At 49.8% G+C, this 15460-nt stretch overlaps 1 protein-coding gene across 2 annotated transcripts in view; it reads left to right on the top strand.

The window, feature by feature from the left end:
• The window catches only part of PAPPA (pappalysin 1), a 255679-nt gene that overhangs the window by 21017 nt on the left and 219202 nt on the right, over window positions 1-15460 (top strand). The window contains exon 2 of one of the 2 annotated variants that reach the window (XM_059071226.2): window positions 11358-12420. In XM_059071226.2, coding sequence (XP_058927209.1) covers window positions 11358-12420 — 1063 coding nt within the window. The remainder of the gene's footprint in view (window positions 1-11357; window positions 12421-15460) is intronic. The other variant, XM_067040877.1, reaches the window with a different exon arrangement.

The raw sequence follows: 15460 nt of genomic DNA, 5'->3' as shown, positions 1-15460 counted from the left end.
AATGAAAGGAATTTGCCCAAGATCAACAGTACCTTAGTGGCAAATCAGGACAAATGTTCATGTCTCATCACTCCCAATTTAGAAATCTTTTCCCTGTGTTTAAGAAAAGCCCTGGAAGTGATTTCACCACAGTCTTCTTTCACAGATGAGAAAAGGAGGCCAGAGAAAGCACGACTTGCCTCAGGCCACACAGCTTAGTCATATGGCAAACGGCTTTCCCGACTTTTTTTTTTTTTTTTTTTTTACACTTCTTACTTTTGGGGGTGCATCGGGTCTTAGTTGCGGCATGCCGGGATCTTTCGTTGTGGCGCGGGCTTCTCTCTAGTTGTGACGCGTGGGTTCCAGGGCACGCGGGCTCTGTAGTTTGCCGCACGCAGGCTCTCCAGTTGACGCTCTCTAGTGGAGGCTCAGTAGTTGAGGCGCGCAGGCTTAGTTGCCCCACCGCATGTGGGATTTTAGCTCCCCGAGCGGGGATGGAACCTGCATCCCCTGCATTGGAAGGTGGATTCTTTACCATTGAACCACCGGGGAACTCCCCTTTCCTGACTTCTTGTTGCTCCTTTTAGTATCTTACACAGCCACCCTAATGCCCACCCATGCCAGCCTCCTGTTGGATGGATGGAAAAATTTGAGGGCCAGGAGGTAGAGGGGCTTTTACCCAGTGTCACAAGGATGCCTATCCTGCCTCCAAGTCAGGACTGTTACTCCAGTACTAGAAAGATGGGTCCAGACCTCAAAATCTTCACATTGGCTTTCTTCACAAGTCTTGGCATATATTTCATTTGTTCACTCATTGGTTCATTCACTCACTCATTCATCCATTCAGCAAATGTTTATTGAAGACTAATGTCCTAAGCACCCTGTGAAGGCTCTAGATTCAGAGTGGTAAACAGATGTGTATGTACTCTTTACCCCTCTCAGAGCCTCCCTTTCCCCACCTGTGTGAGAAGAATCACAGTTTCTTAGAGAGTTCCGGGAGAAGCAAATGAAATAATTAAGAAGAGTATTGTTATAATTGACAGAGTGTGTATAATTAATACGGAGAAGATGAAAACATTGACTGTATGAGGAAATAAATATTTAATTAAAAAATAATTCCGCCTTATGCATGCTTATCCATACACAACATAAGACATTGGTTAAGCATCCGGCTTTGGAGTCAGAGAGCTGGGTCCTAATCCTGTTTGTGTTATTACAAGTCAAATGACCTTTGCCCAGTCAATGCAACTCTGAGTCTCAGTTTCCTCACCCATAAAATGGGACCAAGAGAACTTATCTCGTAGAGTAGTTACGATACTCCAGTGAGATCATGCACATAAAGTTCTTGGCTCTGAACACGGTGCATCATCTATGGTGGCTCTGTTTATTTCTCAGTAGGTTCATGTGGCTTGGAGTGGCATTCGGACAAATCGGAGTAATGATCCTAGGGATAATGTAAAGAAGCAGGTGCGGTAATAATAGTTCTTCCTCGTTGCTTAGTATCAACTCTTATTGTGTCTATGTTGCCTCAGTAGAAGGACTGGCGTTAGCATTAGGGAACAGCAGGTCTCTCACCAGAGAGTAGAGCTCAGTCCCTCGAATGTCTAGCCAGGGCTTGATACAGTGGATGCCCGGTGAGTATGTGTTGAAAGAGTCAGTGAATGGATAGATGAATAAATCAGGCAGCACTCGGGGGTGTTGATTTATGGGAAAGGAGAGCCAAGGATTGCACGATGGAAAGCCTCAGACACCTCTAGGCTCTCTTGGTGTAAAGGGTACTGAATAATTCTGTGGGTCCCTGCAATCCAGATCCTGCACCACTGGGTGGAAAGGAAAGGGAGCTGATTTGGGCTCACTCTAGGCGAGCACTGAGAAATGGCCGAAGGTGCAAAGGCCTTCTTCGGGTGATCAGAAGTTCTCTGATTCTGGAAATATGCACAGTCACTTGTAGAGCTGTACAGGTGATTCACGCAGGAGATTGGGCAGTAAAGGTCATGTAATGACGTTCAAGGGAACCTCCAGTCCTGACTATGCCCGATTCCATGAATGTGAAGAGTAAGGGCTTAGGGGCTGCTGTGAGGTGTGAGGGTGGCAGGAGGCTTCGGTCTTGACAGTTTTCTGGGAAGCAGTGCTGTTGCCTCTTAGGGTTGGTGAGTGAGCAGGGAGGGCTTGTAGGTCCTCAGATCATTGAAAAGACCAAAGGTAGGCACTCTTCTCCAGGACAGCTCCAACATCAGCACCGCTGAGTCCGCCAGGGGCTGATTCGTGGGACAGTAACTTTTGAGGGTGAATAGATGAAAATGCATGTCTCTTCTTCCTCCTCCACCCCCACCTCCTCCTCTTTCTTCTTTGTCTTTTTCTCCCTCTCCTCCTCCCACTTCCTTTTTTTAAAGTTGATATGCACCAATTTCAATGACATTGTGTGAAAAAGAGAGCGATGAACAGGTCTCTTTTTCAGAGGACAGTGTCAGAAAGTTTAACAGTTAACAGCACAGAAGAAGGGGGAAAAAAGTGTTCCCAATTCTGAGGAAAAGGAACAGCCGTTTATGATTAATACCAGTTAAAAAAGTGTAGCTAACATTTATCATGTGCTATGCAAATGAGTATTTGTATTCTCGTACTGAATCCTTAAAATGTCACTATGCCTTAAGTACTGTTATTATCAGTTTACAGTTGAGGAAATTATCAGGGAGGTGAAGGGATTTTGCCCGAGGCTACATAGCTACCAAGCAGCAGAGCTGGGGACTCCCCAGTACGAGTGCTTAATGCTTGTTATGTTGCCAGAGCCCACGTGCCAAGTCTGGGTACGTTCATTATCTCATTAGTTCCCCTACGACCAGCAGAGGTAGATAGTATCATCCCCGTTTTACAGATGAGAAGACCAATACAAGGAGAGATGCCTGGACTTTCCCAAGTCGCACAGCTAGTGAATGGCAGAGCCAGCATTTGAATGTACATTCGTTGGTCTCTCAAACCCTGACCATTCTATTTACACAGAGCCTGATTCCACGTGAGCAAAGGAGGCCGACTGGCGAGGAAAGATCCAGAGGGAAACACAGGTGCACCCTGAGCCCTTGAGAGCACTTTGCCATCCCAAGCACATTATATAAGCCTGTGTATTAATACAGCAAATGGATTTTTAGGAACCCTCAGACATATCCTCGTTAACCTTGCCTTACGTCTGAATGGCCTTAAATAGTTTACAAGGAAGTATGCGTACATTTATCTTTCTCTCTCAGAAAAGACCTTTGAAGCATATAGGATAAGACTTTTTAATCCCTAGAATACACATGGGAAAACAGGCTCAGAGAGCTGAATGAGCTCATCCAAGGTCACACAGCTAGTAGAAAAGTGAGTGTCAGGGGGTTTTCAGGTAATGGTTCCCAGCAGGGGAAAAAAAAAAAAAGAACACAGGCAGAGAAGAGCAGACACGGATGCTTCCATGGATGCTGGTCATGCTGTTTCTCCTGGTCCCGCAAAGGCAAATGCGGCCCCACCTATTCCCCCCGCACGGCCAGTACACAGGAGGCGCCTGAGCTGATCCTGACCTTGTGAATTGCTCCAAAGGGTCACCCTTGATGCTCCAGCCTCTCTCACACCAGGAGACAGGGATGTCCAGAACTCAGTAGAGTGTGGATAAGCCTCCAGCCAGGCGTTGATATGATTTATTCCAAGCCCCCTCCTTCCACTGAGCCTAAGAGCAGTCCTTTGAGCCAAGGTGGGCCTGGAGGGGTGAGGATGCTGAAGAGTAGCCCCTCAGGTGCCCACCTCGGGGACGTCGCAGCCCTCCTCTGAATGCCTGCGGCTGCGGAGTCCTCCGGGGTCGTTTTGGTGGTCCCCCCCCCCACCACTGAACCAAGTGTGGGGACCATGGGTGTACTTAACCCAAATCTGTCTGTTTTAATCACCCTCCTCTAGACAGATAAAAGCTTTCCATAGGATTGCTCTCTCAAGCATTTCTCCGTGGCTTTGATACCAGCCATTAAATCATGGAAGGGAAAACAAAATGAAACAAAACAAAAAAAGGACGAGCTCCAACCTTTAGCTTTTAATTTTTTTTTAGCCTCCTGAAAGAAACCAGATTGTTGACCTAAATTCCCCCCTTTCATCCCCACATCCTCTCACCTCTGCTTGTGTTCCCCTGGCTGATGTTCCACGGCTAGTGGACACCCTGAAGTCGGAGGGCCTGAAACGGCCTTCCTTTCCCACCTCCCCCTGTTTCCTCCATTACCTTACATCTCCCACAGTAGGAACCAAGGCTGGGACGTCTGAAGGACTTGCGATCTCAGAGTCACAGGGAGTCTGAGATGGAAGGGACCTTTGGGGCCATCAGATGCAACCCTCCTATGTCACAGGCAGGGTTTGACGATGCCCTGGGAGGGGGGGGGGGTTGCCGCTTGCCCATCGACCCGCAGCAGTGAAGTGGCAGAGCTAGAACACGAGAACCTTGACCGTGGGCTAAGAGTTTTTCCCATTGAAGGAAAGCATCCTGGAAGAGAGCTCTGGCTTTCGAGTCAGCCCGCCTGTGATTCCAGTGCTCTCTAGCTGGGACCCCTGGAGGGAAATCACTTAGCTTCTCTGCACCTGTTTCTTTCCCTGTCAAAAGAACACCAGTAAAGCCCACTTCACCGGGTTACTATGAGCACTAAATGGGATGTCTGTGCTTAGCAGAGACACTGCTACCTAAAGGCTTTTAGCAAATTCTCGTTACTTTATTATCATTACAGTTGTCCCTCGGTATCCACAGTGGATTGGTTCCAAGACCCACCTCAGATACCAAAATCTGCAAGTGCTCAAGTCCCTTATATAAAATGGCATAGCATTTGCATATATTCTACACACATCCTCCTGCATACTTTACCTCACCTCTAGGTTACTTATCATACCTTTTGCAATGTGTAAATGCCAGCGCACGGCGAGGTCCACATAGCTGAGGTCCTGCTCATCTGTGGGGGAACTGAACTTGAAGTCAGGAGTCGTGAATTTCAGTCTTTATCCTACCACTTAGTGCTGTGTGACCTTGGACAGGTGACCAAAGCCCTCTGAGTCTCAATTTTCTCATCTGTAAACAGCACCTATTATACAAGGGGCTGTGAGGGTTATGTAAGACACCTTGGCCCAGAAGCAGCTAGGTACATGCTCAACACACAGCAGAGGCTTCAGAAGTGCACATTCAAGCTGGAGTACAGAAGCATCCCTCTCTTGTGAGGAAAGTTTCCTGTGTGGTGACGACACCACCCTTTTTGCATCCCCCTAATACACTTTGCCCTGCTCGCAATAGGAATCGAGTTAAGTTGAGGCAAGGTGTTGTAACCAAGAAGGATTCTGAACTGGGCACAAGGCAGTGAAAGATTTTAGAGAAATTTCAATGGGAGAGCTTAGAAAACTTGTTGAATGGTCAGCATTATCGTTCTCTAAGGTTACCATAACAAAGCACCACATACTGGGCGGCTTAAATAGCAGAGATTTATCTTCTCACAATTCTAGAGGCTAGGAGTCTGACATCAAAGTGCCTGCAGGGTTGGATTCTTCTGAGGCCTCTGTCCTTGGCTTGTAGATGCTCATCTTCTCCATCCTGTCTTCATATTGTCTTCCCCTTGTATCTGAATCTCCTCGTCTTATAGGGACAACAGTCATAATGGATTAGGGCCCACCCTAAGTGACCTCATTTTAACCTAATTATCTCACTAAAGACCCTATCTCTAAACCAGTTCACGTTCTGAGGTACTAGGGGCTAGACTTCAACATATGAGTTTTGGGGTGGGGGGACACGTTTCAGCCCATAACAGATGCAAGAGAAGATGGCAGGCAGCCAGGCGTGTGACGGCAACCTCGAAGAAAAGATGAAGAGAAAGAACATTGCAGTATAGAGCCCGGACATTGGAACAGAGCTGGGTCAGAAACCAACAAGCAAGGAGGCTAGTGATGGAGGTTCAGTTGCTGAAGGACAAGGCCAGGAAGGCATCTCAAACTCCAGATAGACGACCAGGCCCAGGCGCACCTTGGGTCCCAGTGAAGTGCGACAAGCCAGGTAGAACAGATGAAGCACTGGTAGTAAAGAACCACTGATTCTCAGTCCATTTCTTTTAGGTCCAGGCAGAAGAACGGCACAGAAAGCAGCCTCCTGGCTTGCAGTTCAATTCAACTTGCTTGTGTTGGCGCTGCTGAACTTTCAGAAATATTTTGGGGGGGGGGGTGTCCTCAAACAGCCCACAGTAAAGCGTTCGGCACTTGGCACTTAATGCAGTGATGTGATTAAGAACCTGGGCCTGGGAACCCTATGGACACGGATTCTAAGCTAAGTGTTGCTTTGGACAAGCCACTGCCTTTTTGAGCCCATGTTTTCTCTGCAGAATGGGCTGCGTTGATAGTTTTGTTGTGAGGCTTAAGTAAGAGAATTAAGCACTTATTAAGCACGTGGTGCTTAGTAAGTTTCTAAACAAAGGGTAACGTGCTCTTATAAGGAACAGAGCAATAGAGAAGTGTCCTTCCTTCCCCCCCTTCCTTTATTTTATACTTTCAGTGACAGACTCTATGGGACACCCGCAAGGTACCAGATGCTGTGTTGGATGCTGGGCGTTTAGAAATGAACCGAACAGACACACTCAGGAAACAGACATTGAATGCGTAATTACGGAAGTGATGAGTTTTTGAACAGGGAGGAGTCTGACGGATGTGGAGGAGGAAGATTTGTCTGTACCCAGGCTGGAGTGCTGTTGTCACACAACACTGCCCTGGGGTAGTGACATTACAGTGGCCCTGAGAGGGTGACCCCACAGCCCATGGGATTCTCCCGGTACGGCCCTGGCATAGGTTTTGGGAGACTCCCTACAAGCCTCCTGCCTTTGGACTTGCCTCCTTCGTACATGCTCTTCATCTCTGGGGTGAGATGAGACCAAAAAGAGGCAATAAAAATAAATAAACATCCAGCTTCTGCTGGAACATGAAGCCCTTTTCCCAGCAAACCTAGCTGCAGGGAGATCGGGCCACATTAGACAGGCCAGCTGACCAGGGTTCAAGTGACAGGTGATGGTCATGAGACCCAGGGCAGCCCCTTTCCTGGCCTGGGCCTCTACTTCTCCATCTGTGCAGGTGCCCCAGTCACCTCATTGGCTGGTGAATGGGCTCTGGCACTTTCACTGCCTGCTGCTTCCATGTGCTTATAGCTTTGAGGCAGGTTTATGCTAATTCGATGTAGATGGTGTGCAGGATTGCCTGTGGCTTTCTGTCTTGCCCCCTGCGGATGCATCCCCTGAGATCAACCTCTAGTACCACACAGATGGTGCCGACTTCAGACCAATTCTCACTGTTTTCTTTCACTGTGTCTCTCTGTCTTCCTGGAGATCTGTGGGGAAGGATGGCATGGAGGTGTGGTGGGGTTTACCTGTGTCCTCCCGAGAACAAACACTGTTCCTTGTCTGGTATGGAGACACAGAGGACGATCCTCCAAGCATGCAAAAATTGGCAATGACTATGAGGCGTCCAATTCAAATCATCACGTGTTTTTGAAGCATCTCCGACTTTCAGGGAACCATTCTCGCAGTGAACAAAAGAGCTCTTAAATTGTAGCGGGGGGATCATTTACTCCTAACCCCTCCTTTTTCAGAGAAGGGAAATGAGACCTGGCAGCATAAGAGGTGGTGTGACTTGTCCCCAGGCAAGGTCATCCAGCAAGCTGAGCCCAGATCTCTGGTCCCAGGTACCCGGTTCTTGGCTGGTGATACATCAGTGCCTCCCTTCCAGCCCTCTGAAATGTGACTACTGTTGATTACGTTGTTTTTGTACAGAAATAAATCCCATTCACCACTACCCTCCACCCCCATCCCTACTGAAGTTCAGTGCTTTCCTTTCACCACTAACACTCCAGGTAAATATTTCCCTCTGAACTTCTGAAGCCACTGCTTCAAGGTCCTCATTTCCCTTAACGTGCTTCCTCTTGGTTCCACTGAAAAGGGAAAAGAGAGGGTTCTCTTTGCCCTTCCTCTCTGCTTCCTGGGGCTAAGCCACCTCTTGGTCCTTCGCTCTGTGTCACAGAGTCTAGCCTTTCTCACTGCTACCCTCTTCTCTCTCAACTGCAAATGGCGGTGGCCAGAGCCCGGGTCCCCAGCCCCGGGAAGGTCCTGAATTGAGGGCACCCTACAGATGTGTAAACAGTTTACCTTGCTAACCCAGCCAGCCGCCTTCCAAAGGCAACAGGAAAACCAGGACTGAGAGCCCCTGGCAAAATAAAAACCTGCAGAGAGAGAGAGAGAAAAAGAGAGAGAGAGAGAGAGAGAGAGAGGGAGAGAGAGAGAGAGAGAGAGAGAGAGAGAGAGAGAGGGAGGGAGGGAGGGAGAGAGAGATGGAAAAGGATCCTGTTTCAGATGTGGATTTTCTCATTAGAAGAATTTTCTGTTTAAGGGGGAGGGGTTGGCCAGGGGAGGAAGAGAAGGTGAGCTGAGAAGGGGGCATGGGGGGCACAAGGGGGGGGGGGTGCTCCGGGGGCCTGTGTGCTCCTGCTTCGCCTAGCCAGCAGCAGACCTGGGGGAACTCATTCCAAACCTGGAGTCAGAGCTTTGGCCTTGGTCAGTGGGGAGGAGGTAGCTTTTAACACGCAAGTCTTATAATAGGAGCAGAGCCAAAGGGGATTTATGATTTCTCAGTAGAGTTTGCCAATGTATTTGAGGAGGAGGACTTGTGCTTTTTTGAGCCCTCATCCCACCGGCTCTTGATATATCAGTCAAGATGCCTTTAGGGTACCCTCTCTCTCTGGTGTTTCTGTATTTTGTTTTGAGTCATTTTCTACTTTTCATCCTTGACATCACTCCCAGACCCTCCAGCACCTTAAAAATGAACTCCTATTTGGACAGCCACTGCATGCCAAGGGTAGTATCGCCACTGTGTCTTTTGAGTATGACAGCGTACGTAAAGAGAGGTACAGACGAGGGAATTAAGATCCACAGAGGTGAAGCGATCTGCCCCAGATGTACAGCCAGTAATTGCTGTCGTCAGAATTACCCGGCGTCCAAAGATCCTGCTCTTTCTACCTGACCAAGAACACACTCTGTCTTCCGATTCCCTGTGTCCTCTATCCAGGGAGACTTAAATCAGTGCCTTTGATTCCGTTCGTCCTTCTCTCTTCTCCCACTCCGTTTAGAATCATTCATGTTCTCATTCATGAGACACTTGCTGAGCGCCTGCGGTGTACGGGGCATAGTGCGAGGTGCTGGACAGGGTACAGATGACCCGGACAGAGCCATCACTCTCCAGAAGCGTCCACTCTAGGGGAGACTCCGAAACCAGAGGACAAGTGTCTAGTTTCCGAAAAGTAAAATGAATTCAGAGGAGAGAATGATTGCTCCTCAGAGGACCATCAGGGAAAGCTTCTTGGTAGAGGTGGTTTCTGTTTTAGCCATTGGGAAACTTGGGAACACAGAAAATCAGACTTGACCAAGCATGTGGGGGGGGACCTCATTCAGTCCCCTCCTTTTCCAGGTAGAGAACCAAGACCCAGAGGAGGTACTCGGTGCTTCCTCAAGGTGTGAGAGCAGGTTGACGTTGTAGGAGACCCTGGCCACGACGTGAAGGATTATAGGACAGGAGTGGTGGTAGGAGAGGTGTAGGCAGACTCGGAAGCCTGGCCCAAACTACCATCTATGTCAGCTGCTAACAGAGAGATTTGCACAAATTCCGAGGCCCCAGTGACCACAGAGGAGCACAGACTGTGTGGGCCTCCTCTACCGATTTTGCTGGAAGCCGTCTGTGCTCATTTCATGAGTGCTAATGGCAGATGCACACTCAAAGTTATGGTGACCGCAGCAATTCTCCAGCTGAAAGTAGGGACTGTGCTTCTAACTGCGCATCTTTTATTCATTCTCCTGTTCCTCTCTTTCTCCTCCCACCTGGCCTCATACATCATCCGGCACTTAAAATACACTCTTAATTAGAAAGTCTTCTTCCTCATCCAACTGGCTGTCCATGCCAAGGGCACTGGGTATATTCCAGAAAGACTGGGAATGGGGGTTGGTGAGTATAAAAATAATTAGATCCAGAGATAATCTGCTAAGTGACTTCCTGGGCTTCCCAGAGTCAGTCTAGAGATGTCTGGCTTGGAACTTTCCCAAACACCCAACTAAACCTTGGGACACCCCCAGGCAGGTGGTTTGATCCAGATAGATCCCTGGTGGCACTGATGAGGGAGAGGGAGGTACCACAGAGCTAGTCCCTAGGACAGTAGACCCAGGGTCTGATGGATCTGGGATCCACTCACCAACCAGTCTGATATATCCGTCAAGATGCCTTTAGGGTACCCTCTCTCTCTCTGGTGTTTCTGTATTTTCAAACCCCCCCATCTCTTTACTTCCTTCCATTTCTGTTTCCTCCTCTGTTAACTTAATATCAGGTGCTACACGGGTTAAATGAATTAATGCGTACACACACCTTAGCACAATGCGTGACCTGCCGCAGAGGCTTGGAAGATTTTACTTAATGAAGGCATCCCCAGCATCTTTTTATGTTAAGAGGATGCTTTTTATTCTTTGAAATATTAGCATTAGTGTTAAGGGAAAAGCAAGCTTGAATTGGCTCTCAGGAAATTTGTCAATGACTCTATTTAACGTAACAAATGTCTTCCGTTCCCTGGGTCTCAACTTCCTTACCTTCCAAGTGAAGGAGTTGGAAGTGTTTAAAAACCTTTCCAGCTCAGATAGTAAGCATGTCCGCCTTTCTTTGGGGGTGAGTGTCGGGGCTAGCCAGGACTCCTGTTACAGATAGCAGCTCTACTAGTAGCTTTGCAGCCCTTGACCCTCACTTCTCCAGGGAACCTTCCCGACAATCCACCACCGCTGATCGTAGACGAGTGCTGGTGGCTGACGCACGCCCAAAGTTACGGTGACCGTGGTCAGAGCCGTCCTTCTAAATGAGCATCTCAGTTCATCATCATCTCTCTGATTGTTCTCTCACCTCTTCCTCTCACCACCTATGTCATTCTACACTTAAAATATGCTTTCAATGTTAAGAGTCCTCTTCCCCATCCAACAGTTTTGCAAAATCAAAGGTTTTCAGATTTTAGTTATCGCCGTTGCCTTCCTTAGCTCAAGTACCTGTTCTGCAAACAAGTATCTTTCTTGTATGCCCCATACTGAGAACCAAGAAAAGTGAAACCACATGGGTTAAAGTTGTGGCGAGAACCTCCCAACGGCAACTCACCTGTGTTCTCCCTTCCTCTAGCCCTCGCCTTGCCCTAGAGGTGGTCCCAGAGGCTTGGCTAGTCACTGCCAGGATCCCACTGAGCACAGGTTGAAAACCTCCTGGTATAAATTTTTATCAGAGAGAAATAACGTACCCTCCTCCTTCCTCTGTCCTTTATTTATTCATCTTTCTCTTTTGGGGCCACATAGGGCTATATGACAAATGTTCTTATGCCTCACGTGACCGAGGATGGGTCGTGGGCATTCACACCGTCAGTGACCAAGGCAACAGAGACCCACGCTACTTTTTCTCCTTGAAGACAGACCGGGCCCGGCAAGTGACCACCATCAATGCCCACCGCAGCTACCTCCCAGGCCAGTGGGTATACCTGGCTGCCACCTACGACGGGCGGCTGATGAAGCTCTATGTGAACGGTGCCCAGGTGGCAACCTCAGGGGAGCAGGTGGGCGGCATCTTCAGCCCGCTGACCCAGAAGTGTAAAGTCCTCACGCTGGGAGGCAGCGCCCTGAACCACAACTACCGGGGCTACGTGGAGCGCTTCAGCCTATGGAAGGTGGCCAGGACGCAGCGCGAGGTCCTGCTGGACATGGAGACCCGCGGCCTCCACGCTCCTGTACCTCAGCTCCTCCTCCAGGAGAACTGGGACAACGTGAAGCGCGCCTGGTCCCCCATGAAGGACGGCAGCGGCCCCCGCGTGGAGGCCAGCGGCGCCCGCGGCTTCCTGCTGGACACGAGTCTGGAGCCTCCTCTGTGCGGGCAGACGCTGTGTGACAACGCCAAGGTCATCTCCAGCTACAACCAGCTGCCGCGCTTCCGCCGGCCCAAGGCGGTGCGCTACCGCGTGGTCAACCTCCACGACGACGGCCGCGAGAACCCCACGGTGAGCCGCCAGCAGATCGATTTCCAGCACCGGCAGCTGGCCGAGGCCTTCAAGCACTACAACATCTCCTGGGAGCTGGAGGTGCTGGAGGTGAGCAACTCCTCCCTGCGCCGCCGCCTCATCCTGGCCAACTGCGACATCAGCAAGATCGGGGACGAGAACTGCGACCCCGAGTGCAACCACACGCTGACGGGCCACGACGGCGGGGACTGCCGCCACCTGCGTCACCCCGCCTTCACCAAGAAGCAGCAGAACGGGGTGTGCGACATGGACTGCAATTACGAGCGCTTCAACTTCGACGGCGGGGAGTGCTGTGACCCCGAGATCACCGACGTCACCAAGACCTGCTTCGACCCCGACTCTCCGCACAGGTAAGAGCCGGACTCCTCCCTCTTTTTATCCCTGCGCGGCGCCTGACGCCCAGTGGGGTTGCGGGAATCTTCCAGTTCACCCAGAAGATCGGCCAAGTGATCGGCGGGGACTGTACCCCTTACCGAAATAGTTATGGGGCGCCTCCTGTGGGCCGAGGGAACTCTTAGGACCCTGTCTTTGCAAGGGGCTCAGGGTCTAAACCGGGCCACCTGGGCCGAGGACAGATACCTGCATCATAAAGAGCTGTGCTGTCCAGTGCTGTAGTCAATGGCCACGTGTGACTGTTTAAATTTAAATTAGTGAAGATGAAATACAGTTCAAAATCCAATTCCTGAGTCACACCAGCCACGTCTCAAGAACCCAGTAGCGGCCCAGGGATAGTGGCTACCCCACTGGACAGAGCTATAGGACCGCTTCCGTGACCGCAGGAGGCTCTGTCGGGCAGTGCTGGCCGAGCTGGGATTGGCTGGGGTCAGACAGACTGGGTTCAGGTCTATTTCCTCACTTTGTGACCTCTTACAAGGTATTTCCTCATCTGTAAAATGGGAATCGGTGGAATCTACTTTGTCACGCTGCTTTGAAGAGTGCATGAGGGCACGTAAAGCACATGTCTCTTCTAGGGGCTAGCAGGTTATTACCTCTCGATAAGCGTATCTGTCGTTTCTTGAACGACGAAAGGTAGCATGTGCCGTGTGTACAGGAGGTCAAAGAGGAACAGCTGACTTGCAGCCTGAATATGTTGGGGAAGGCTTAGGTACAGTTGGACATCGGAGATCGAGTTGCGGGAGAGAGGACACTCAAGGCGGAGGAGTTTCATATACTGCTGAGAAGAGGGCGGGCAGGGGAGTGTTCTGTCTAATGCCTGACGTAGCCTCTGCCTTGCGCTACAACTCTGACCAGCAACCCCAGAGAAAGACCCAAGGGGGAGCCATGGGTGATCTGCATTTGATGTGGGACTCAGGGGAACTAGTTCTAAGCCAGAGAGACAGTCCATATCAACTTTCCTGCTTTCCCAGATTCACGCTGAACTTTTCCATTCTGTCCAACTCGCAGGACCCTGGACTTGCTGATGGCTCGAGCACATTTGCCGACCTCTGCAGGTTTTCTGCTGACTCTTCTCTTTATGTCTCTCTCACAAGAGCAAGGGCCTCCCATGCATAGACAAAATACCTATGTGCAAAGGAATGACGATGCTGGCAGGAGAATGTCGGGCCTGGCACCAAGCCACAGAGCACGTCAGCTCAGCCTCCTGGCACCGGGCGGGCCCCTGGACTCTCACCTTGGCTCAGGGACAGGAGCCGCCCATGTGGGAAGAAGCCTTGGTGTGTGGCCAGTTCCTTCGAGGTCACAATGCACTTTCATCTCTGCTCCCATTTGGGCTTTGACAGAATTTGGTGTGGAAGACTAGACAGGGTTAGCATTTGCATTTGACTGATGGGGAAATAGAGGGCCTTAGAGAGTGAAATGACTCAGCCACGGTCAGGAAAGTCATTTGGCTAAATCACAAATGCAAGCCTTCCGAGATTAACGCAGTGTGTGTGCGACTGAGCTAGACCCCAGGAGTTAACTGGGGTGCCCGGGCAGAGTGGGCGTGCGGGAGGCCTAGGGGCCAGGAGTACTGGAAGTCATTCACTTATCTGCACATTCATGCATTCCTTCATTCATGCAACAAATGTTTATTCAGCACCTACCAAGTACCAGGCAGGTAGGTGCCCTTATCCCTGCTTTGCTGAAGGAAATCCAGGATTCAGAACACGGAAGGGATTTACCCCAGGTCACTCAGCTAATAAACAGAGAGCTTGGATTTGAATCTTGGTCTGTTGACTCCAAAGCTCCCACTGAAGGGTGGGGGCGGTATTTTTAAGTCCAAGGAACAGTAAGAGGCAGAGTCAAAGGACAGGGCTGACGGGCAGGGTGGCTTTCCCTAAAACCTTGGGAGAAAACTGCTGAGTATGACTGGGTCAGGACCAAGGGCAGCTGGCCTTTGTGGAGGGCACTCTGTGCTTGGGTGCAGGGGCCACGGGACCCCAGGTCCCATATAGCTCACAATCAGCAGACAGAGCTGGCAGGCACCAACGGCCTCCTCGTTTCTAAGGCACGGGACCCCACGCCTAGAATGTCTGTGAGCAGCCACGTGCCAGCGCTGTGACCACTACGCCAGGGCCTGTTTGTTTGCTGGCTGGAAAGTCATGTGTCCTGGGTGAGCCCCACCGGGAATGTGTCATCTCCTGATGGAGCTGGGGTGACAGCGTTCTGGCTGAATCAGCTCTCCCGTGTGCAGAGAGAATCCTGTGGAAGTTTGTGGAGAAGTACTCGCTTTGTGACTTCAAAAAAAAAAAAAAAAAAGAGAGAGGGAAGGAAGGAAGGAAGAAAGGCAGGGAAGAAGGGAGGGAGGGGGGAAGGAAGGAAGACACCTGTAATAGAAAATTAGATTGACATCGTCTAGGTGATTTTTAATGAAGAGCTGAACTTATCTTTTACCCAGGATGTGCTCCTGCATTGCCCGCCCCCCTCAATGGGTAAAGACAATAATTCAGTGACTACTTCTCAATCTATGGTGAAGAACCAGTTTTCTTTCCTATACGTTGCAAACCAACACTTTTGTAATACACAGAAAGAAATGAATTGTTATAAAATGAATTCTTCACCCCAAGTATGGTGAAGCATTGTCAGAGTCCTCCAAAAGTTCCTAAATGCCTTCTCTCCACTTCTGTACTTATTGTGACATAGACTAGTAAGAAGCAGTTCGTGCACTGCTTACTTTGAGTAGCACTGATTAAAATTCACCATTCTGAAAATTTATATAACGGTTCCCTTGAGTAAAATAAAAATCCACCAGCAATGCAGCTGGGCAGATTGGCAGACTCCGTCAGAGAATTATCATTTCTTCTAACACATTTGAGCTCATTCTTTATCTGCTAGTCCTTGGGCCCCTTACTCCACGTTTTCAGGAGTTCCTGTGTTACAGGGGAGCACCTAGTCCTAGCAGAAGGCTGCAGAAGACATCGAAATGGTGTCCAGTGTCAGACCTAGAAACAC

This window comes from Kogia breviceps, chromosome 8 (genome assembly GCF_026419965.1).
Source record: "Kogia breviceps isolate mKogBre1 chromosome 8, mKogBre1 haplotype 1, whole genome shotgun sequence".
In the NCBI taxonomy this organism is placed as follows: Eukaryota; Metazoa; Chordata; class Mammalia; order Artiodactyla; family Physeteridae; genus Kogia; species Kogia breviceps.
Note: the sequence above shows the minus strand (reverse complement) of the source record. Positions and strands in the feature narration are given on the sequence as shown.